The sequence below is a fragment of the Stegodyphus dumicola genome, chromosome 1 (assembly GCF_044657685.1).
Source record: "Stegodyphus dumicola isolate Sdum_Otavi_A_Nest chromosome 1, ASM4465768v1".
Lineage (NCBI taxonomy): Eukaryota > Metazoa > Arthropoda > Arachnida > Araneae > Eresidae > Stegodyphus > Stegodyphus dumicola.
Window position 1 is genome coordinate 35921816 of NC_140768.1, and position 24743 is coordinate 35946558.

General features: G+C 35.0%; 2 protein-coding genes across 2 annotated transcripts in view; both read left to right on the forward strand.

Annotated features, from left to right (window-relative positions):
- Positions 1-627: 627 nt before the first annotated feature.
- On the forward strand, positions 628-2517 carry LOC146999063 (zinc finger BED domain-containing protein 5-like). The gene is made up of 2 exons (XM_085812323.1): positions 628-2047; positions 2111-2517. Exons 1-2 carry the CDS (start codon positions 628-630, stop codon positions 2515-2517), a joined length of 1827 nt encoding a protein of 608 aa, XP_085668449.1.
- Positions 2518-4596: 2079 nt separating this feature from the next.
- LOC118205838 (uncharacterized) overlaps positions 4597-24743 on the forward strand; it is a 32020-nt gene continuing 11873 nt past the window's right edge. The window contains exons 1-5 of the mRNA XM_035378123.2: positions 4597-4753; positions 10349-10508; positions 17221-17381; positions 22027-22135; positions 24177-24334. Of these exons, the coding sequence (XP_035234014.1) occupies positions 4717-4753; positions 10349-10508; positions 17221-17381; positions 22027-22135; positions 24177-24334 (625 nt within the window). The 5' untranslated portion in view covers positions 4597-4716. The remainder of the gene's footprint in view (positions 4754-10348; positions 10509-17220; positions 17382-22026; positions 22136-24176; positions 24335-24743) is intronic.

Here is a 24743-nt window from a genome sequence, read left to right on the forward strand (position 1 = left end):
GATTGATAACAACACTTAAAGGGAAGTTTTGAAATTTGTTAAATAACATTTGCACGCATGCACATGTTAGCTTTTAATTCAAGGAAAGAGCTTTTACGTGTAATAGAAATTTTCTAATACGTTTATTGTTTCCTGAGATTCTGTTAATGTCTTAATACATTTTCTGTATAGGTACTTCATGATTTTACTTCGGGTCTAGAATGACCATGAATATTTCGAGAGCTTACCGGTTTAGCCCAGAATGCTCTCGAACACAAGCCGAAAGCTATATAAATCCTGCTGGTCTGCAGTCAGGGAGTGTGCGTCTCTCATCGAGTGAGTGTGTCTCGTCTAGCGCAGCGGTTCCCAACCGCTGTTCCGCGGCACTCCAGTGTGCCGTCTGAAGCACCGTGGTGTGCCACCGGGTCTGGGTGTCACGGTGCTGTTCGCCCGCTATAACTCCTCCCGTCACTCCCCCCGCCAGTGTCATAGGTGGTCACGGCGCTGTGCAGTGCTATAACTCCTCCCCCTGCCAATCTTGACAAGTGTCCGCCGTGTCCCCCGCCCCCATGAGAGGCAGGCAGACGCCTCACACAGTGTCAGAGAGACAACGGCTGCTGTGAGGAGAGAGACACTGATACTGCAGTGATGGACAAGTTTTTGAAAAGGAAAGAACTGGACTCTGAACAAAATCTGGAGCCAGATGAGAGCCCGAGTATGAGTGGGGGTCAAAAGAAAGCAAAGATGGTTAAATTCTCTGGCGCAAGGCAATATAGCGAAAGCTATATTTCAGTTGGATTTACTTTCACTGGAGATGAACACAAACCAACTCCACTGTGCGTGGTGTGTGGTGAAAAGCTAGCTAACAGTGCTATGGTCCCAAGCAAACTTAAACGCCATCTCCAAACGAAACACCCTTTGCTTCAAAACAAGAATGTGGACTATTTTGTTCGCCTGCGTGACAACATGGAGAAACAGGCAACTTTTATGAGAAAAACAACAAAGGTAAATGAAAGAGCTCTTAAAGCTAGCTATCAAGTTGCTGAACTTATAGCCAAGACAAAAAAGTCGCACACTGTGGCAGAGACATTAATACTTCCTGCCTGCAAAGCTATTGTAGAGGAGATGCTCGGACCTGAAGCAGCAAAGGAAATAGCCAAAGTCCCTCTCTCAAACAACACAATTTCCAGACGTATTAATGACATGTCTGCAGACATCGAAAGTGTGGTTTTGGAAAAGATCCGTATCAGTGAGAAATTTGCATTGCAACTTGACGAGTCTACTGATATCAGTGGACATGCTCAACTCTTAGCTAATGTGCGTTTTGTTGATGGTGATGCAATTAGAGAAAACTTCTTTTTTTGCAAGGTATTGCCAGAAAAAACAACAGGAGAAGAAATTTTTCGGGTCACATCAGAATACCTTGAACAAGGAGGACTTAAGTGGGAAAACTGCACAAGTGTCTGCACCGATGGAGCTGCAGCCATGGTCGGGCGCACCAAAGGCTTTGTAAGCAGATTGAAGGAAAGAAATCCAGATGTGATTATTACGCATTGTTTTTTACACCGCGAGGCCCTCGTAGCCAAGACTTTACCATCAGCCTTAGTTCATGTGTTGGATGATGTTGTGCGCATGGTAAACATTGTAAAGTCACGATCCATGAAAAGTCGCATATTTGCAGCTTTGTGTGAGGAGATGGGAGCAAAGCATAAAACCTTGCTGTTTCATACGGAGGTCCGGTGGTTGTCGCGTGGCAAGGTCTTGGTTCGTGTGTATGAGCTGCGGGAGGAACTTAAAGTGTTTCTGACAAATGAGGGGTCAGATTACGCAAAGCAGCTTGCAAGTGATGAGTGGTGTGCAAGGCTGGCATACCTGGCAGATATATTTCATCATCTGAATGAATTGAACACCCGAATGCAAGGCCGAAATGAAAACCTGCTTATAAGTACAGATAAAATAAATGGTTTCCATTCAAAGGTGCAACTCTGGCATCAACACGTGGAAAGTGGCAATCTTGAAATGTTCACACTCACCATGCAATGGCAAGGTGTTCACACTGCTGCACTGTGTGAGATAATAGTTAAGCATTTAAAAACTCTTGAGGAGAAGTTGTCATTTTATTTCTCTTCAGTCTCCACTGAATGCCTTGACTGTGTTAGGGACCCTTATAGCTCAGCATCAGTTGTTGGAAAGGAAATGACTTTACAGGAGCAGGAGGAACTAATTGAACTGAGACAAAATCGTGGTTGCAAGCTAAGATTTGCTGATCTACCTTTGGACAGTTTTTGGTTGGATACTGCCAAGGAGTTCCCCCTTCTGGCAAACAAAGCTATTTTGACATTGCTCCCTTTTTCCACTACATATCTGTGTGAGATTATTTTCAAGATTGTGAGATACTTTTCAAGCATGATTGCTATGAAAACCAAATACAGAGAGAGACTGAGAACTGTTGACGAAGAGCTAGGTGTGTGTCTTTCTTCGATTCCAGCCAGAATATTAGCTTTGTGTGCAGCCAAACAGGCCCAGGTTTCGCACTGAAAGTATTTTATAATTTTTCACTATTCTGTTTACTTAATATTTCATAATAAAGTAATTATAAAATACTTTCTTTGTGCTTATTTGATTCCTATTCAAGAGAATTACTTTATTATAGTCAATATAGGCACAGAGTTAATTTTTTAATATTTTCTAATGGTGGTGTGCCTCGTGATTTTTTTCACCGCGACAAGTGTGCCTTGGCCAAAAAAGGTTTGGAAACGCTGGTCTAGCGAGTCAATCCCTGCGGAATCGATCGAGTTGATAGCCGTGCAGCGAGTGTCGAGTGGGTTGTCGAGTGCACCAAAAGAGTCTCGTAGTGTATCGCGGTTAGTGCACCGTCGAGAGAGCGTGTTGAGCTCCGGGAACGACTGAACCGAAGAGTCCGGAACTGTGCTCGTGTGTCGTGAGTGCATCGCGAGTTGTAGCCTGGAGAGTCTCGAGAGTACGTGGAGTTCCGAGAACGACCGAGCAGAGTCGAAAGCTGTATTCTGGTGCTTTGCAGTGAACTGTTTCCACCGTGATAGCCTGATAACTTGAAGGCTGTGTCGCTGATCACGTCAGCGTGTTTACAGTACTTCTTCGACAACTGTAACGTGATTTTGGAGCTGTCCTGATTAGTACTGGCTAAATAAAGTGTGTTTCGATACTTCATCAAGAAGTGTCATCATTATTCACTCCAAATCCACACGAACCCCGTACGAACGTGAAGGAAGAGAAAAACGCAACAACTGGTGTCAGAAAAAAACGTAACACCTGCATAGGAATAACTTACCAAACGGCAGAGAAATAAAATAACTGAATACTGTCAAATTTTCTGTTAACACTATGGCTGCTGGAAATTTTCGTGGTATTCCCTCTATAACGTGAATATGAGACGATCGTACAGGCAGTCCTATTAAGAAGGTACTCTAATTTATCCATTCTCTACTTAATTACTCTAATTTATCCAGATGTATCTAATTTACTCAGATACTCTAATTTATCCAGATGTATTTATTGATTTTTATTTATCAGTCCAAAGGAACAATTTGCCCAGATGGGCTATTAATTTCGCTTTGGCATTTTGCGTCGTCCTCTACAAAATGGCGTTGAACTTTCCAAATTGTTGCCACCAAATAATTAGAGCCCTGTATTATATTTAAAGAAATTAAATAATGAAGAATCTGAATCAATGTGTGTATTTTTCTCATACTGTGATAAAACGACGGTACCTAGGGCCCTCCAATTTTGAATAACGTACGTTTTCACCCGAATATGGGCATGTGGAAGCCCTAATTCGGAATTTGTTTTATTACCTAATCCAAAACTATTTCATTTGTGAAACATTAACGAATTTTTGATTTACAAACTCAACTATTTCAAAGCGAGCAATGGAAAATTGTACGAAAAAAAAAGAAGAAAAATATCTTCAGCGCGCGAGACTGTGTATCGGAAGTTCTAAACATACTCTCTTTTAAATATTTTGTGGTATTGCTTTTGAATTGAATTTTTCGGTTTAAATGCAAAGAACATGGTATTCAATAAATTTTGCGGTTTAATTTCAAAGAACATGATATTCAATAAATTTTGCGGTTTAAGTGCATGATATTCAATAAATTTTGCGGATTAAGTTCAAAGAACATGATATTCAATAAATAAAAGTAGCATACAAAACGTTAAAAAAGCGCTCCTTTGGGCGTAATATGAAATCTGAAATCTTTCAGATTTTTCCCCTTTTTTTTTCTTTTTTTAAAATTTAATTTAACTTTTTGAAATTTATTAATTATATTAAAGTGTGATTTGAAGTCTTTAAGTTGTGGTTTTTTAATTCTTTAGTTTAGATTGTAGTTTTTAAAATTCTTACTATTTAGATTTTGTTCGCATGAGCTAACATCTCCATGATGATGAATTCAAACTATAATTCTGATTCCTGTAAATATATATGATGGTTTAAAAGCAAACTCTGGCGACATTTTTTTTATTAGCTCGTTACATTAACTTTATCCTGCTAAAAAGTGCGGATATCCTTCCTGTCAACGATTAGACTTCCTGTAATTAAACATGGTTTGTATCACAATGGCATAAAAGGATTGCATTTTAAGATAAGTAAATAATCGGAAAGCTTACAGTACCCGAAGATCAGAATAAAATTTCCAGTGAAAGTATTAAGACAATTTCGTATATTCAATATTTACTATTAATTTTTATTTGACATTCAGTATGTCGAAATTATATTTGACCCTATTGATCTCTTTAGGTAAGTAATTTAATTTTCATGGAAATGATGTTGAATGATTTTTAAAAGAATTCAGCGTTCATTAATTTTCCTTCAGCTTATAAAATTTAATATAATGTTTCTAATAGGGGTTTAACAGCTGAAGGTTTTACAGAAGAGGCAGCATATATATTTAAAATGTATTGAAGCAGTATAAAAAAGGCATATTATGAGTTGTATTTCGAATATTTGTTTTTCACCTAAACTATTGCAGCCATTAAAAACGGTTTTAAAGTGACTGAATATTAAATGCTCACGAATTGAAGTAAATTTTTAACAACTTATTAATTATATTAGTTCCTTTTAGTCATTGATTATAGGCATATTATTTCTAATTGCCAGTAGGTGGAAGATTTTTAAGGTATAGTGATAAAATTCGAATCTGTTGTTAGTACACAGTTTGATAAACCTAATTCGGAAAATTTAAAACCATAAATGAAAAAACCCTTTTAGTCCTTATTTCAATTAGTATTTTAAACTAGTATTTTCTAGACCTCTTTTGCTTTAAAAAGATGAAAAATCTTGAATCGCAAAAATTCCAAAATCAAAAGTAAAAATTTTTAAGCATTGAAAAAGTAGCTATTAAAACAAATCTTAATCGAATTCAAGAAAGTTATTTGTGAATCAAATATTGCTCAGTTCAGTTAGATAAATAACTGAACTGAAATCAGTTCTAACTTTCATTTAAATTTTTCGACTAATCAAAATTTCAACTTGTAACATTTTACTCAAAATTTTACTGTGTTGTAGCATCTACAAATTTTTGAATATTTGACAGCTAATGATATTTTATTTTATAAAACCTCCGTTTTATCTCTTTAAGTAAAGAATTCTTCAATTCAAACCTTAATCTCAAGAAAACATAACTCTAAATCTCTTATTACATTCCACTGTATTGCTTAATAGCCATTTTCTAAATGATATGATATATCTCATTTAGCTTAAGTTAAAAATGCAAAAATTCTGACAGTAGTCATCGTTTTGAATTTAGAAGTCAAGCAAGATATCCTGCACAAAAGACAAAGAAAAGCAATAGAATCATATTTTTAGTTTTCTTTTTTTTTTTTTTTTTTTTTTTTTTTTTTTTTTTAACTCCTAGAAGAGAAACAAATCTTTTCAGTTTGCAGATAGATTCTGTCCGCGATAAATAGACACTGTTGCCGATTGACGTAAAATCTTTCATTTCTTTTCAAGATTATTAAATATACGTGTCTCAGCTATTCATTAAAAAGTTATTTTAGTAGAACGTCTTACAACAATATTTCACTCAAATGTGGTTTTATAACCTATTTTTTTAATAAAATAAGCTTCCAACGTGTATAATACATCGCCAAAGTTAAAACGTTGGTAACAAGAAAAATTCCGAGGAAGCAGAAATTTCTTTAAAAGACTTTAAATACATCTGTAACAACAATATGTAAAATAATAAATAGAAATTTACAACTTAAAAATGCTAAGAAACACAACGTTCGCCACCTTTTACCAAGGCATGTGACTCAACCCGGAATAATATGTATAAAAATTATTTAGCAGGAAATAAATGGCAATACATTGGAACTCTTGATAAAGCATGGATCTCCTAAATAAGCGGAATCCAAAAGAAATGTGTTTGTTATGGAAAACGAAAAGAAAAAAAGACAAAAAAAAAAAAAAAAAAAAAAAAAAAATCTGAAATGTTTCAGATTTTAAATTACGTCCAAAGGGGCGTTTTTTAACATTTTGTGTGTTACCTTTCTTTATTAAATATCATGTTCCTCGCACTTAAACCATAAGATCCAGTGCAACAGCAATATCGCAAAATAGTTTTAAAACGAGCATATCTTTAGAATTTCCGATACAGAGACTCACGCGCTAGAGATAAAAATGTTTTTTCTGCACAACGTTGCCATTGCTCGCTTTGAAATCCTTGAGTTCGTTAATCAAAAATTCGTCAAACTTTTAAAAAATAGGAAATCGATCATAAAACAAATTTCAAATTTCAAATTTGGTCTTCCACATGCTCATATTCGTTGGAGGATTACGTTATTCAAAATTCGATGACTCTATGTACCGTTGTTTTATCACAATACGAGAAATATACATACATTTATGCAGATTTTTCATTATTTAATTTCTTCAAATATAATGCAGGACTCTAGCATTTTGTGGCAACAGTTTGAAAAGTGAACCGACATTTATGAGTCCGACGCAAAATGCCAAAACGAAACTAATAGTCCTTCGGGATTCAAATCCCTTTGGACTAAAAACGTACACATTCGGTTCTACCATTGCAAACAAAGTTTCAGTAAGAAGTTCTTTACTGACTGACTGACTGATTTCGTGTATTCCAGAATACCTCAAAAGCGCAGTGTCTCTGGATCATTGAATCTAAGGCCATAAGGCGCATCACATAAATCTATCTGTACATAGGAACCCAGAGGCAATGAGAATGTAGGCAAGGGGGAACCGAGCCTCACTCGATCAATAAATAGCGATCATGGACATGAATTGCTGAAGTGCTTGTGTTGTCATCAGCTACAGCATAAAGAGAGTACAAAATACAAGATACTTAATTACAATACAGTTAATCATAATACAGTACAAATATATACAAAGATAATTACAATATATACAACAAAGCAGCAGGACTCTCTTACAGCAGGAAATTAAAAATAAAAAGAGTAGTAAAAATATCAAAAGCAACTCAACGTACTTATCAAGAAAAAGGTTTACGTCCAGGATTTACAAAAGACATTCTATTTCTTAATCATAGTGGCTTTTTTCATAGTGGCTTAAGAGTGAAGCTTCATCAAGGCAAAACATCCTTGAAAAACCTTGAGACTTCTTGACACTGATGTGAATATTGCATATATATATCTTTTCAACGTATCCCTGCGGTGTTCCCTGACGTTCCACCTATGGAATACATTGTGGCTCTAGGTCTTTTAAAAAGTGCTCTTTCCGAGGACAAACCTAAAGCGATTGAAGGACTTTGGGAAGCAGTGGAAGGAAAATGGGAATGAGTATCTTTTATAAATTTTAAAACAACTTTTCTGTCATGAAAGTCACGATGCAGACGTATAGTCCAGAAAAAGGGCGTTCAGATCGAACATTAAAAAATATTCTTTACATTTTAAACATTAATTAAACTGCTTGGAAACCGTTTTAAAAATATTTAAACACCTTATAGTAAAACTCTTGCACGCTGAATTTTTTAATAAATTTCAAAATTATCCGTTAAATCAAATGTGAATAGAATGAATAATAGGAAATAAATAAGAAATATGGATCCGATTGTTGCTTTTTTGTACATATTTATTACAGCGAATAAATCTTCAACCCCGCAAATGCACTATAGTCGGTATAGTGGTTAGTGTCGCTGACTGCCGTGCCAAAGTGCCCGGGTCGCATCCCGGAAAAGGTATGGATGCTTGTAAATGTATAGTGTCCGTGCGACATGAGGGCACTCTAGAGTCCTTTTGAGAGGTTGCTGGTAGGGGAAAAAGATGGAGAGACCCTTGAACGCGTTCCCCCGGGGTGCTCTCCATCAAAACTGGGGGCGGAATTGAGCTAAATCATAATGTCATCTGTAAGGTGCTCAAGTTGCCAACGACCGGCGTAAACTTGCGCTCCTTGCCACGAGCAATTTCGTGGGCTTGGGCTGATTATCGGTCAGACAATTGAGCGTTAGCAACAACAATGCGATGGTATGGGTATGGGGTTGCGAATGAAACGAAGCAGAAGCAGCTACTCAAAGGAAGATCAGAGAACGATTCTCGAGTACATCCATTGAACAGCTGTTCCATTTATGACTCTAGCCTCATAGATGGAAGGAAGCATGTCGGCAAGATCTGCTTCCGTGTAGCGATGCATATCCTTCGAAATTACGCGAAAAGACGCTTTTAGCTACAGCTCAGCAACACCTACTTCCACCTCAATTATGCATTTCTGCAAACCCATTCCATTATAAAATCTGCTTATTTCGGTCCCGTCTACCTGCCTTTACATTTTTGTCAGATATTTTTGAATTGACCAGTATACTGGCCCAGCAGCGGCTTAGCGATCGCTCAGGGGTTCGATTCCAGTCGAACTGTTACTTACACGTTTTCGTAGTTTTCCCCATGTGCAACATGTGTACGAACCAGTTTCCCTTAGAAAGTCTTCCTCGAAAGCATCCCTCTCCTTAGGCAGATAACCCTTGTTAATGCTTTGCCATAAATCATTAAATTATAGAAACATTTGGTTAACTGGAAAAGCCGGGGAAATGAAGACTATGCAACGCCTTCGCCGGGAATCGAACCACGGACCTCTGGAAATACCATTCCAGCGTGCAGAACCACTACACCACGAAGGTAGGCTAGGAAAGTGGGAGAAATACCTTATATACTCCCCTTTTTAAAGGACTATTGAAATTTTAGGGGACCCAATCACCAAATCCTGGGTGCGAAGAATTCTCATCCAACACAATTTTAGTTCGGGCGCCACTGTAGAGACATGATGTTAATTGGAAGCAGGCAAGATGAAAAATATACAACGCCTTCGCCGGGAATCGAACCACGGACCTCTGGAAATACCGGCCCAGCGTGCAGAACCGCTACACCACGAAGGCACGCTAGGATGGCGGGAGAAATACCTTATAAAATAAACTCCTCGTATACTCTTTACTCTTTGTCTTCTGGCAGTACCAATGAAAAGTGCGTTTTTAAAAGGGCGCTACTTTTATTTGCATTGTAGTATTTTGCTAGTGAGTTTCCTCTTATTTAAATATGTGAGTCCATTATTCATATGTACTTAAGTAAAACCAATAAAGAAATATAGAATTTACTATAAATAGGAAATAAATTAGTACTATTATTAAAAGTATAAATAGGAAGTAAAAGTTTTGTGGTACAGAAAAATAATATGAATGCAATATCTGCGTAAATAATTTAAGCTAGAGAAAGTCAAGAAACATGTGCATGCTTATGCTAGACACTTGTGCATCATGCTAGATACTTGCGCATGCTTTTGCATGATGCTAAGTGCATACTTGTAAATGATGGTGGATATTTGTGCATGCTTATGCATGCACAAGTGCATGTATAAGCATCAACAAGTATCTTGCAGAACACTTTGCTATTAAAAAATCTGTGAATGGGATTGGAAATTTTGTTTTCTTGATGACCTTTAAAGTTTAATTATGAACTTCAAAAGTGTGCAGAATAATTTAATCTTCACAAAGAGGCGTGCTAGGGTAAAGCCTCGTTTGGGAAGTTAGTTGTCCATTAACATACTACTGTTGCTAAAAGGCAAAATAATGCCATATTAATAGTAAAATTCACACAATTCCGTTTATTTTTAATTTTGAAATTGACTTATTCTCTTTTTCATTTTTGAAGCTTTTGCGTACTAGTAAAAGATTTTAACAATCTCAGATATTGACAAAGAATTACGTGTTTGAGTTACGGTTTGTTTTTGAATATTACTTCTCTTACATGTCAAGTGCCTTACAAGAAGTTGAGGTAAAAATTAGCCAGTTAATAATTAAAAATTATTTGAATTATTTAAAAATTTTCCGTGATGTTAACTGTTTTTACAACAAATTTTATTCTGTTTCAGGAGTTCTGGAAATAAGTTCAGCTTATCAAGGCATCGGTGGAACACGTTTTATGTGTCGAGACATCATACGAACATGTTTTGCGGAAATAAATGAAGATTTCAGCCTTCCTGAGTTAGCACACATGTTGCCAACTACAGAGGAATTTACACGCATGTGCCCGTATGTATGAAACTTTCTTTTCATATGATGTGCAATTACTTGCATGCCTTTTATGTTTGCTAAATAAATTCCTGCTGGATAATTAATACCGTTTAAAATTAGGCAAAAACGCAATCTTAGACTGGCGTAAGTCTTTAAATAAAACCTATCGACTTATCGATCTATCGAACAAGCTGCAGATTTTTTTTTCCTCTCCTTAAAGATTTTTTTTTTTTTTTTTTTTATAAAGAAGACGAAGAAGAAAGATTTGCGTAAGTTCGCCCCGAAAATTAATAGATTTATTGTTTGTTTAAAATCTATGCCTTTGCCATTGGCATGTTTCTCGTCCAAACATTTTTTGTGTCTGATTTATTTATTTTGATCTTTAAAGTACAATATTAATAACACTGATGGCTGCATGAGCGTTTCGTGGTCTTCCCGTGTGTAACGTATATACGAGCTAGTTTCCTTTAGAAAGTCGACGGGCTTGCTGCATGGGTGGTTTCGTGGTTTTCTCCATGTGTAACGTGTATACGAGCCAGTTCCCCTTAGAAAGTCCGAAGGCATCCCTTCCCCTTAGGCAGATAGCCCTAGTGTGTTTTGCCATAAATAAATACACCACACCACATCTTTCAAAAGTCGCTGGTAGTCCGTCTGAGGTTCGAATCCCACGAATAAGCTGGCTGCATGGGCGTTTCCGTGATTTTTCCCATGTGTAATGTGTATACGAGCCAGCTTTCCTTAGAAAGTCCCCCAAGAATACATCCCTTTCCTTGGGCAGACAGCCCTCGAGATTTTTGCCGTAATTCAATAAACCAACACAACCATTAATAATACTGAACTATATAGTAAAATTTCAAAGAAATTTTTTGCTGACTTTAAATTAGAATGCTTATACTATTTATAAGTTAGGTAGGCTAACTTAGCAATATTAACTGCCAAAATAATTTTGTAACATAACTTCGGTAGCTATGTTATTAAAATATTACTGATACCTAGTCTATAATTATGACAATATGATTTTTCCCATAGTGTCTCTATAATATTAAATCTAATAAATTATTGAATAATGTAACTTATACAAAGTTAAACGCTTGGCGAAGATACCGTACCAAATTTCAAGCTAGCGCATGGAACCTTCTCGTTGGGAATCTCGAATGGCTTCAAATATAATCAATAGCAGAAGAGTGAAATTTGAATTTTCAGAGTATAAGAGATATTCGCTTCAAAAATTGAGAAATTATAGGACACAAATGGACACATACTAGGGTTCGAAACATGGCAAATGTTTGGGTTCTGCTTTATGAATTTGAGACCTAATGATCTGTTACCAAATCATTAGATCCGTTGTTATTGTGACTTATCTCATTTTCCTGACAGCAGCATCAGCACAGCCCCACGAAATTCATCGCGGCAAGTAGTGCAAGATTGCGCCTGTCTTACCTTGAGCCCCACACAGATGACAGTATGACTTTGCTCAGTTCCGCCCCTCCCCTAATTTTGATTGAGACCACCCCGAGGGGTGTTACGGGTCGGATGGTCTCCCATCCTTCTTATTCTACCTCCATCCTCTCGACAGGACTTTCGGCTCGCCGCCATGCACTATACTTTTGAAAACATTAATACCTTGTCTCGCATTCGAACCTGGTCTCTTCGGTACGGCAATCAGCGTCGCTAACAAGTACCTGGATTGGGTGGCATCATTAGATCGTTCTTTTTTAAGAACGACTCGGAAAGTGAAGATCTTCGTACATTTAAAAACACACTCGAAGATAGCGTAAATTATCTGAAAAGGTTACAGCATTGAAAACTTTCTGTAGCCGGAAACGTAAAACAACCGCTACGCAGATTAGGGCGAAATTTAAGTTACATTGAATTCACACATTGCTACAAAAACCGCGCTGTCAGAAGCTTCATGTGTATATAACAAAAAAAGCCTTCTCTCTTCTTCTACATGAGGTACTTCTTTGCTGCAGCAGCCCCCAATCATATTTGGCGATTTTAGACTTTCGCGAAGATCTCAACTATAATTTCGACAAGCTCGTGAAGCGCAAATATATAAATAAACAACACAATATATAGTAATAATAATAATACTCACATGTCGTTTCCTAGGCGTATTCTTAAGAATCCTTTTCCTTATCATTATTTACTACTTCACCGCATGCAATTGTTCCAGTCAACTGCAGCACTTTTGTTATACCATTTCATGGACGACAACTCCTCTTCTCATGAATACATATATCTAATAGCAGTGACTAACGATATTGTGAAACCTCTGAACCAATTTCGAACACGGGCCCCTTCTTTCTGCAATTTATAACATTACACCTCCAAATGGTTTCGTCGTTAACATAAAGTTTCATGTTGTGGTCATTTTCGCATACTCGTTTGCCAGGTAAAAGACGTAGTTTTTGAGAAAATGACGTGGCATCCACCTTATTACTTGGCATATTTAAAGATTGTTAACCTCATATTCACACGCAAAAAAAAAGGTTAATATATTTTTAAATAAACAATTCGAAAGCTTCATCAAAAATGAATGTTGTTACAAAATGCCCAGCTGTGGTAAGATAGCTTCCCCGCAAAGTGGGTTTAGGGTTGCCTGAAAATTTCAAGGAAAGGCAGAGTTGCCAGATTTGGCATGAAATCGCACATATGGCGAACAAAATTGGCAATATGCTGTAGACGTAGAGAGAAGAATCTGGAACGAACTCTTATCTGTTTGCCCAGAATGTTCTCGAAGGCAGGCCAAAAGCTGTATAAACTCTTGCCTGTACGCGGAGTAGCAGTTTATCCTGAAGTTATCTATCGTCAGTGTATCTTGATAGAGTATCAAGAGGACGTTGAGTTCAGTTACAGTGTCTTGAGTTCCGAGAGCGATCCTCCGAATCTGGAGCTGTACTTTAGTGCTTTGACGTGAAGCTGTCTTCACAGTTAAAGCATAATAGTCTGCAGGCCGTGTTGCTTGTCATTTTCAACGACTGTAACGCATCTTTGGAACTCTGTAATACTGACGAACAAACTGTGTTTGATTCTTTATCAATTGTTGTCATCAATCACTCCAAATTCAAAACTCGTAGAATGCAACAATATTATAAGAACACGCGGCGAGAACAAAAATGCAATACAATGCTGGTATACTATTGTGGCGAGGTATAAGAACACACAGTCAGGTTTTGGTGAGATATCTCGATACTGGGGGTGTTTTATTCTCTGACAAAATGTTCAGTATTAAATCTATTTCTTTGAGAAATACTTTTAAAAAATATTATAAGAAAATAAATCTAATTTAGAGAACCTTAAAATGTACAAAACACAAATCAAAAAAGAATTCTTCTTTCATTGTTGCTAGGAATTTGTTTTAAACATTTCTTGTATTATTGTATTATTGTTTAGAAAACAATTTTTCAAATCGGAACAGAGTTAATATTGAAGCGACAGCTAAACCAGTGGTAACCACTGATATGTATCCTTTTCACCGGAACTCTATGTCGACAAAGACCAATTTGACAAAGACGTTTTCGAATTAGAGCTAGTTGCATAGGTCATATTAGAGCTAGAGCATTAGAAAAAGGAGAGCAAAATATATTTTTGGAAAAGAACATTATTATTAAAGTTATTTCTTATTAAGACACAATAACACGCCGAACAAATACGAATTCAGAAGTCAAGCAACAAAACCATTATATTTTCAAATTTTCACAGGACTAGTTTCGATGGTTTTACCACCATCCTCAGCTGCAAAACCACCACCTCAGCTGCAAAAACCACCATCCTCAGCTGCAAAAACTCAAATGAACGAGATAGGGTATAATGATCAGATAAGATAAGAAAGCTTGGAAAGAAAATAAGCTAGTGTCGCCATCTGTTGGTGAAACCAGAACTAAAACATAATTTCTTTAACCCTTTGCGACACGCATATTTAAAATATATTTTAATCTTTAAAAAAATGCCTTAGAATAAGTCAGATGGACTTACTTAAGTGCCTTTAAAGCTTGAAAAAAATTCTGCACTTTTATTTTTTACGGGATAAGGTGGGATACCGTTTGTTCCACCATGCAACTAGCACATGTCTTATAGCATATTGGTGTATAGCAGGAAAAAAAAATCATATGTGGAATGAATAAACAAAATAAAGCGTGCATTCTAAAATATTCATAATAAACACACTAAAATGCATTTTGTACTTATTGCATATATGCATGACTTGTAAAATTTTGCATATGCACATTTTGCATATATATATATATATTTAATATTTTTAAATTTTAGGAACAAAGTAAAATATTTTCTTGAATATTATTTTAAGATTAAAGTTTGATACTCGTACATATGATACTAAATAAAATATTAAAATTGGCACTTGATTCAAAAACATTTATATATGATTAAAATTGAAAAAAAGTCATTTTTCATGAAAATTTGAAAAACATGTTGTTTCATTCTTTTGTAAGCATAGAGGCACTTCCCATGTTTCACACATCCAAAATGTTCGTCGTTCTTCTTTTGATGTGCTGCAATATGCACATCTTCTTCTGCTCATTCTCTTTGGCATGTGACTTACATGTTTTAGTCTCTTTTCTGGTTGTACGAACAGGTTTTTAGTTTTTATTTGAACTGGGGATTTCAGTTTTCTTTTCAGCTCTTTCTTGCCTGCAAGTGCCATTAGACTTTCTATAACTGAGAGAATAAAATCTTTCATTGTTTTTACGTCATGATCGGGTTCGCGAACAAATTTAAATAGAATAAATGCGTTTACTATACTTGCATCTAAAAAGTAAAAAAAAAAAAAAAATCATGTGCCACCATTTCTTGCTTTTGCGGTCTATTTCATATAGTCCTTTCAGTTGATCAATCAGTCGACATATCCCATATTCTTATTGTATGAAATAATGCTGTTTGGGCACAATACTTTTTTTGTCTTTCCATCTCGTTCTTTTCTATTAATTTCTTTCATTTCAGTTGCCTTTTCCAAGCAAGACAGGATAGAAACAGATCTTTTATTCTTTCATTTTATGCAATAAATTGAATCATCGCTAACTGAAAAGTCTATATATTCTCTTGACATAAATTTGTCTTTTAAATTTTTGCGTAGATACTTCCCATTCATATTTACAGTGCCACATGCATAGATGGCAGCCACATGCATAGATGGGTCTGTGTTAAAAAGCGAAACAAATTATAACTACTTCCCTTTCTTCTTCAGCAATAACTTCAACCTCAGTTATTTTCTCCTGGATTTCAGTTTCACCTGAATCAGAACTGACATCTGAAGCAATCGCATCTGAAGAAGTCGCATCGGATGGCAATTCAGCAAAAAGATCCAAAGCTTCCTGAGTTGTTAACTTTTTTCTAGACATTTTAGCACATCAGAGCATACAACGGATGTAAAAGCGCGCGCAATCACGAAAAAAGTAGATGCAAAAAAGAAAAGAAAAATAATCGTGAGTGCTGCCATCTATTGAGCAGAAATTCAAGTGTGTGGTGGGACAATTTTTAACCCACTTATTTCAACTGCAAAATTAATGTTATAAAATATTGAATCCAATTAAAATTTTTGAAAATAAAATACCTTTGAATATTAAAAAGAATCATACATATCATAAACTGTATACCAAAATTTTTAAAATATTGAAAAATGCAAGATACATGGATATCACTCTTGTGATAGTATTTTGAATATTTTTTGCTTATAAACTTAAGCCCTGGTATAGTAGTAACATCTACTGAGAAAAATAATACCTAAAATAGATTATTTTTAAAAGATTAGAAAATTTCTAACGGAAATTGCTAACTGAGAAAATAAATATAAATTAGGTGGGACATATATTGACCCACCATGCCGCAAAGGGTTAAAGGCTGAAATCAAAGATGGTTTGGAATCTAAATTATTTAAAAGCAATAGCTATTGACAGGGGCTTTTCACCCAACATTATTAATCAAGCAGTTAAAAAATTCTGATCTCAACACACTAAAAGGCACACTGTTGTTTTAGGAGATTATAAAAATTCTGTTCTCATTCCCTTCTTTCCATCAATTAGCTATAAAGTTGCACATATTTTGCAGAAATTTAACTTTCGGGTCGTTTATTCTCCTATCAATAAAATTCCGAGTTCCATACTCAAGGACCCCATTCCGGATATGAATTCCTGGGGTATTTATAGGATTTCTTGCCAGTGTGGTTTAATTTACATTGGCCAAACTAAGAGAGCCTTAAAATTTAACGTCAAGGAACAGGAGGCATATGTTAGAAAAAAAGAAACACAGAAGTCTTCTGTTGCCCAACATTGTTGGTTCGAAAATCACACTTTCAATTTTTCTTCTGCCAAAATTATTCGAAAAACATCTTCCATTGGAGAACTGGATTTTCTAGAGGCATTTCACATTCAAAAAATCTTTCTTTTCTAGTTAACGATCCTAATTCCAATCCATCTTTGCCTTCGGCCTTTAAAGAAATTATGTTTTAGTTCTGGTTTCACCAACAGATGACGCCACTAGTCTATTTTCTTTCTAGACTTTATTATCTTATCTGATCATTATATCCTATCTCGTTCATTTCAGTTTTTGCAGCTGAGGATGGTGGTTCGGTAAAACCATCGAAACTAGTCCTGTGAAAATTTGAAAATATAACGCTGATTTTTGTTGTTTGACTTCTGAATTCATCTCTTATTGTTTTATTAATTGTCAAAAATTATTCACTTCATTTAAAATGCATTTTTGTTTTTTCAAGATTGCTGAGAAAGGTCTTCTACTGTATACGCAAAAAAACAAGAGAATGCAACAAGAGCAGCCTAGAAGAGATAGCGATAGAGGATGAATATAAACGATCTATTCAGTTTATCATGTATAACGAAGCTATCGTGGACTACATGTGTGATGATTTACTCAGAGGTAAAGAAATATATTCATCTATACATTTAAATTTTAGAAAAGTATTGCAAAAATTTATTTTAGCTGAAGTATGGAAAATTTTGACTCAAAGTACTTGAATATTTCTCTTTCAATACGCAACTTTAAAGCTTTCAAAATATTCTTTTCTGTTGATGTTTGTTGTACAGACAAATATTCTATTTTTTCGTATATTAAACGCATCCAGTCTAAGGCTTACCCATTTCAGTAGCATCAGCAGGGAAAAAAAATATTTACATCCTAAGAAAAGAAAAGAGATGAAGTCAGATAAAGCGTTAAGACACAAACCAAACATATTTTTTAAAAATTTACTTGCATTTTAATAACAATAATATATCTATCTAAATAAACAATTTAAAAAGCAAAATACTTTGCAGTAATTAGTAATTTGCAAAAAACTGAAATTCTAAAAATGCCATAGATTCTCACATGTAACTCGTTCTCAGCGACGTTTTATGGGGAAAATGGAACATTTTAGAATCAAAAAAATACGGAAAGCTTCACTTGTATCTCGGTAAAAACAAGAATCTGCATTTTGTGTTCTTTTCATTTAAATGCACGTTATTTATTTTTCAGTATTTTGAATCACAGGTTATTTTTCAATATTTTCAATTACCCTGAGAGTGAAAGACAAGGATATTCTACGAGATGAATGTAATATTTTAATGATGAATACAATATATGAATTTATAAAGTAATCAATGAATATGAATCTTAATTGGAATTTTCTCCTAACGCGCAACAAACATTTAAAGCAAAGGCACCAGTAGTTGACCAGCTAAAGGGAAATTTCTCATTCGTTTGTCAACAGTATTAGCTGTGGAGACAGTAATTAAATTTTTCGCAGTTAACAGAATTCTTCAACTGCCTACCTAGCTAGTGATGACCTTTTTTACTGAAAAAAGTTGTACTATAAAAGTATTATAAATAATTTAGAAAAAAATCTGATGTGTACACCACATGACTACCTCGTACGGAATATTAAATTATACGCATTTTTTCTTGCATTTCTTTTAAACTTATTGGATTTAATTAAATCTACTTCGCCGACAGCGCATAAACCACAATAGAATAAATGCATTCTTTAAAATTCACTCTAGTATTTGTTTACCATAGCGACACTCTGGTGCTAGATTCATTTAACAGTATTATATTTCGTTCATATTATAACTCATAATGCACAAAATTTATATCATTTAAAAAATAGAATTATCTAATCGTTGCCACATGTTCTATTCAAATACTATAATAAAGCTAGAACGATGTATAAGAAGAAATTAAGCAAACAAAACAAAAAAGAAACAGTTTTTCACAGACGATTGAGTATTTGTCATTCAATTAATTCAGTTCTCACTTCGCAAGAAGGCAAAAATGCATAAAAACTCAAAATATCTATATTAAAAATTACGAAGTAAATCTCAAACACATATTTCCTCGAAAAAATTCCAGAAAGAATTAAGCATGATTTAATTGGCAATAATAAATGAATGCGTTATCTTTGTTGTTGCGAAGCTAAGCTTCTCTAGATTGGCAACAAATCCACTAGTCTGCTGTTTCAAATGTAAACAATCAATGGCCGCCATAAAAAAAATAGGCTTAGCGGCACTTAAACAACTTTAAACTTGTTGATAATTCTAAAAATATTGCATACAGATTTACTAAATGCATAAAAACCTTAACCGGAAGATAAGAACAACATAATTCAATCATTTTTAAAGCAAAAAATGTACAATTTACAAACATATGAGAGTAAAACTGAGATCACTGAGCCGGGTAACAGAGTGGATATATAAATACCTATATTTATATATGTTTGGTGCGGCCGATTGCAACCAAAATACGAGGTGCACATCTACATGTTATAGCAGTCCTATATACAAAATTTCAACGTTCTGAGGCTACTCGTTTTTGAGTTACGCGAGATACGTACGTACGTACATACGTTCGTACAGACGCCACGAAAAATTCTCTTCATAATTAATTTTAAAGCAGTTTTATAATTTTTTTGGAGGAGAAGAGTCTTTTATTCTGTCCTTACGTACAGATATCACGCAAAAACATCGTTAAATTGCATTCGATAGCGGTCAAAATGGATATTTTCGTTGAAATATGCTGCCTGAAACTTTTCGCGATTACAATACTTCCTTTTTACTTCGTACAAGGAAGTAAAAAACCTTTCTTCTCCAGTAGTTGACCACCTAAAAATAAAGAGTAAACCACATAACTCACGGGTCATTTTGTTCAATAATATATGCACTTAATAAATATTTGATTGCCGAATTGAATAATACAAATAAATAACTGTACTTACACAAAAACTGTATTTACACACACACACACACACACACACAAAAAAAAAAAAAAAAAAGTCAATCCCTAACCGAAAATGGTAATCAGGCGGCAAGAATTAGCAGGATCTGGGAGAGGACAAGTTTCAAGTTTCACTGTCAGCCATTACTTAACTGATAGGCATATCAACTGGGAATTGATAAAATGTGATACTAGACGGCAGTAGCGTCTTATAAGCAGGTTTGCACGAACTCCAAACCAAAATATCCCTTATTTTGAAGCTTTTCCCCTGAAATGGTCAACTACTAGTGCATGGTCAACTTTTAGTCCCTTTACCTTAATGCTTTTTACTTCCTTGTACGAAGTAAATGAAGTATTGTATTTCGGGTATTATGTTTCAACGAAAATATTTATTTTGAAGGCGATTGAATGCAATTTGAAGATGTTTTTGAGTGTCTGAACGTAAGGACAGAATAAAGAACTCTTTTTTTCCAAAACAAATTGTAAAATGGGTTTAAATTGGATTCAAAAGTGTCTTTTACGCGATGTTTGTACGTACGTAGGTATGTATGTATCTCGTATAACTCAAAAACGAGTAGCCTCAGAAAGTTGGAATTTTGTATATAAGACTCCTATGGCATTTAGCTGTGCACCTCCCTTTTTGGTTATAATCGGCCTCACCAAAAATATGTAATATTGTAATGTAGCCGTTCCTCAATAAACACAAACGCCGGCTAGCTTTAAAAGTATTTATTCACAAAGCACATAGGAATGGATACAAAGAAAGTATACATAAAAATAAAACATATACCACACGGAACATTAATCATTTGAATTTTAGAGACATCTAATACAGCGTAACCTAACGTCATCACGGCTTGAAGTCGACTGTCTTAAATTGTTCCTCTTCACCACTAGATGGCATTCAATAAAATAGTTCGGTTACAGCTAAATAGTTCTGTTACAATATATATAATTAAAAGAGGGTGAATATATATATATATACGAAAGTATCAAGACAACATGAATAAAAGAGACCTTAGTGGTCAAGAATTTTGCGCATTGAGCTGCAAATTCTTTTAAAATTTTATAAGTAAGAGGAATGATTAAAAGCTAATGCTAAAAAATACATTTGACACTATAGTTCCTTAACAAATATGTAAAATCATGTAACAACTAGAAACAATATTAAAGTAGTAAAAGCTACCTCGTAAAAACTAAATGTAAAAATTACAAATCGAGATGACTTCAAAATCAAAAAGGGTGAGAAAAAATTAAGAAATTTTAAGGCACAAATAATTTTAAAAAGAACTCTTGTAAAAATTAAATGCATTTCAAATACACAGTAAATAAGAACAAAAAACTGCAATAAATAGTAAATAGCTCAACTCGAGGTTTGAGGCGGATTTATCAAGGAAAAAGCAGCTCAAAACTCGAATTAAGTTAATACCTATAGCGCGTTTCGTCAAACAATAATAATTGAGACTACAAACGTAATTTCAATAACAGAATAATTCAACTTAATAATCTAAAAAGTTTAAGTATGTCTATAGATTCCCCATCTGTTACTCGGCTAGGGCAACTCAGTTTTTATTCTTATATGTTGGTAAATTGAGCATAGTTTACTTTTAAAATGATTGGTGTATGTTGTTCATGTGTTCCGGATAAGGTTTTTATGCCTTTAGTTAATCTGTATGCAATAGTTGTAGAATTATCAACAGTTTAAAAGCTGTTTAAGTGCGGCTAAGCCTAACGGGACAGCCACATCAGATTTTTTTTTAATCGAAGCAAAGAATTCGTGGTTATGGCAAAACCTGATTATGTGTATGATTAATACATAGTACTTCTGTCAGATATAACTTTTAGAAAAATTAAACAGGGTTATCTTAAGCATAATTTTTTAAACAACTCAGCACGATTTTGACTTAAAAAATTGTGTAAAAGTATTTAAATATTTGTTATTTCGATCACATTGACTGAATGACTTAACTATAATTGAGAATACATAAATATTTTTGCATTATTGATGCTGCTAAATTATTTTTGTAATTTTAATAATTTCGAGGGTTAAGAGTTATTAAGAAGTAACTCTGACTACTTTCTTTAGCTTATTGTTTCCCAAAATATGATTATTTAAATTTCCAATTAAAGGGCTAGCTTCAAGTTCAGTTATAGGGCTGTTTAGGGGCAATTTTCCTATAGGGCAAAATTTCTAGAAGCTGTCTTGTATCTATACAGTTTCCCTATAGAAATAATTTATAATTCTGTTCTGTGTGACGGAGTGAACATAGCATAAATACATTATTTATTTCTGATGAGAATTTTATTTTACCTTTAGCAAAGATAAAAACTATCGAATCTTGCGATGAATGTATGGCGGAATTTGCGGCAGGATTCGAACCATTTAATATCTTACCTACTGAAGAGGATATCAGATACTTGTGTCCGTAAGTATAAAACTATGCCCTTTTTACTACAATTTCAATTTGAAGATTTTTCAGTACAATGTAAAAGCATAAACATTCATTCAAACACAGTAAAATTATTTGTAAGTGGACTCAGTTAACTGGCGATATAGAAATAAGGGCATTTCTGAAGATCTAAATCTAAATCCAAAATTTAAGCCTATGAGGTAAAAATATGCAGCGTATTAATAATCTGAAGATTAAATATGAAATGTGTCTGCGCCTAATGTAATTTACAAAAATCCATCACCAGAAATGAATCTGCTTTAAAGCGTTTTTTCAAAAGAAACCTAACATGACAGAAACCAAGAAGCTAATGTCCCTTTAACAATCTAAAACCGTCTAATTCCAAAACAGAATTTAAAAAATAAATCTGAAAGCTTTCAGATTTTATATTACACACAAAAAAGCGTTTTTTTAACGCTTTGCGTTTACCTTTATTTATTAAATAGCATCAAGATCTTCGCATTTAAAAAACAGAATTCAATTCAACAGCAGTATCACAAAATATTTAAAAGGAGCATGTCTTTCGAATTTCCTATACACAGTCTCGCGCGCTAGAGATAAAAAATGTTTTTTTTTTTTTTTTTTTTCGTACGGTGTTGGCATTGCTCGCTTTGAAATCGTTCAGTTTGTTAATCAAAAATTCGTTAAAATTTTACAAAATATGAAATAAATAATCAAACAAATTTCAAATTTCAAAACTTGGGCATCTAGATCCTATAGTGGAGGACTACGTTTGTATAGTCATTGGGAATTTTTTTTAGAGGCAGAAAAGATGAAAAATAGCAAACGCCTTCGCCGGGAATCGAACGACAGACCTCTGGATACCGGCCCAACGTGCTACCATTACACCACGAAGACACGCTATGGAAGTGGGAGACTAGGAAGAGGACGACTAGGAAGAGGGCGACTAGGGTTTTAGAGGTCCTAGTCGCCAAATCCTGGGTGCGGAGAACCATCATCCACAGACCTTTTAGTTAGGGCGCCATTCGTAGAGTCATTAGGTTAATTGGAAGCAGAAAAGATGAAAAATAGCAAACGGCTTCGCCGGGAATCGAACCACGGACCTCTGGAATACCAGCCCAGCGTGCAGAACCACTACATCACGAAGGACGCTAGGAAGGCGGGAGAAATACCTTATATACTCCCCCTTTTAAAGGCCGACTGGGGTTTTTAGGGGACCCAATCGCCAAATCCTGGATGAGGAGAATCATCATCCAACACCCTTTTAGTTCGGGCGCCACTTGTAGAATCATTAGGATTTTTGGAAGCAGAAAAGATGAAAAATATGCAACCGCCTTCGCCGGGAATCGAGCCACGGACCTCTGGATATCGGCCCAGCGTGCTACCGTTACACCACTAAGGCACGCTAGGGAAGTGGGAGAAATACCTTATATACTCCCTTTTTAAAGGGCGACTACGGTTTTAGGGGACCTAGTCGCCAAATTCTGGGCGCAGAGAATCATCATCCACAACCCTTTTAGTTCGGGCGCCACTGTAGAAACATTAGGAATTTCTTGGAAGCCAGAGAGATGGAAAATATGCAACCGCCTTCGCCGGGAATCGAACCACGGACCTCTGGAATACTGACCCAGCGTGCTACCGCTAGGGAAGTGGGAGAAATACCTTATACGTTATTGAAAACTTGATGTCTCTAGGTACCGTTGTTTTTTCAGTGCGAGAAACTTACATATGTTCATGCAGATTTTTTATTATTTAATTTCTTTCAATATAATACAGGGCTCTAATATTTGGTGGCAACAATTTGAAAAGTGAAACGTCGTTTTATAGTTGACGACGCAAATTGCCAAAACGAAATTAATAGCCCTTCTGAGCTAACACTCCTTTGGGCTAAAAAGCATTAAAAATATATTATTTATTTCTATTTAAGAGAAATTAAATTTTGTAAATTTTGGCAATTTTACTTATTATTATCGGTGCAATATATGCGTATATATGTGGAGCGGTACTTTAAGTAATATTTACTAAAATTAGGATTCGTTTCATTTTTTTTCTGCAGAATAAAGCTTCGACAATATAAATGCATCCATAATAAGAAATCATCATGCTCTCGAAGCCCTCCCACAGAAGACCTGATAAAAGCAGAAGCAGCTAAACAACATGGTGAGGAAAGCATCGTCAAAGAATTATGTGATGTACGCAGTACACTTCACCGAAGTAAGCATTTTATCTTAAAAATATCAAATTAACCATCAATGTAAATTTAAATATATATGTAATGAAAGGACAAATTTTGGAAGCACTACATTGGGAGTTAGTTCCATGCACTTTTTCTGAAGAATTTGCAAAATGAAGTAAGTACCATATTTGGATACACGATGATATGTAACTTTAAGAACAATGAACTTGCAGATACTTTTCTCTTTGGAGTTCTAGACAGCAGATACTACCGACTAAATGTCTTGGAATTTGGCGGGGGCGTAATAGATAAGTAGCGAAGAAACTGGCCAAGGCAAACATGTCCGGATTCAAGGTAACTTTATTATTGAGGAAAGTAAGTCGGGATTCGCAATATTTGGTTCACGTACGAACGAGCGTATTATGCGCTGTACATTTTTGTTAGATG

Excerpts from the sequence above, each read along its gene's own strand:
- LOC146999063 (XM_085812323.1), top strand. The coding sequence starts at position 628 with ATGGACAAGTTTTTGAAAAGGAAAGAACTGGACTCTGAACAAAATCTG. Across the intron at positions 2,048-2,110 it reads TGTTCACACTGCTGCACTGT|TCTCCACTGAATGCCTTGAC; the intron begins GTGAGATAATAG and ends ATTTCTCTTCAG.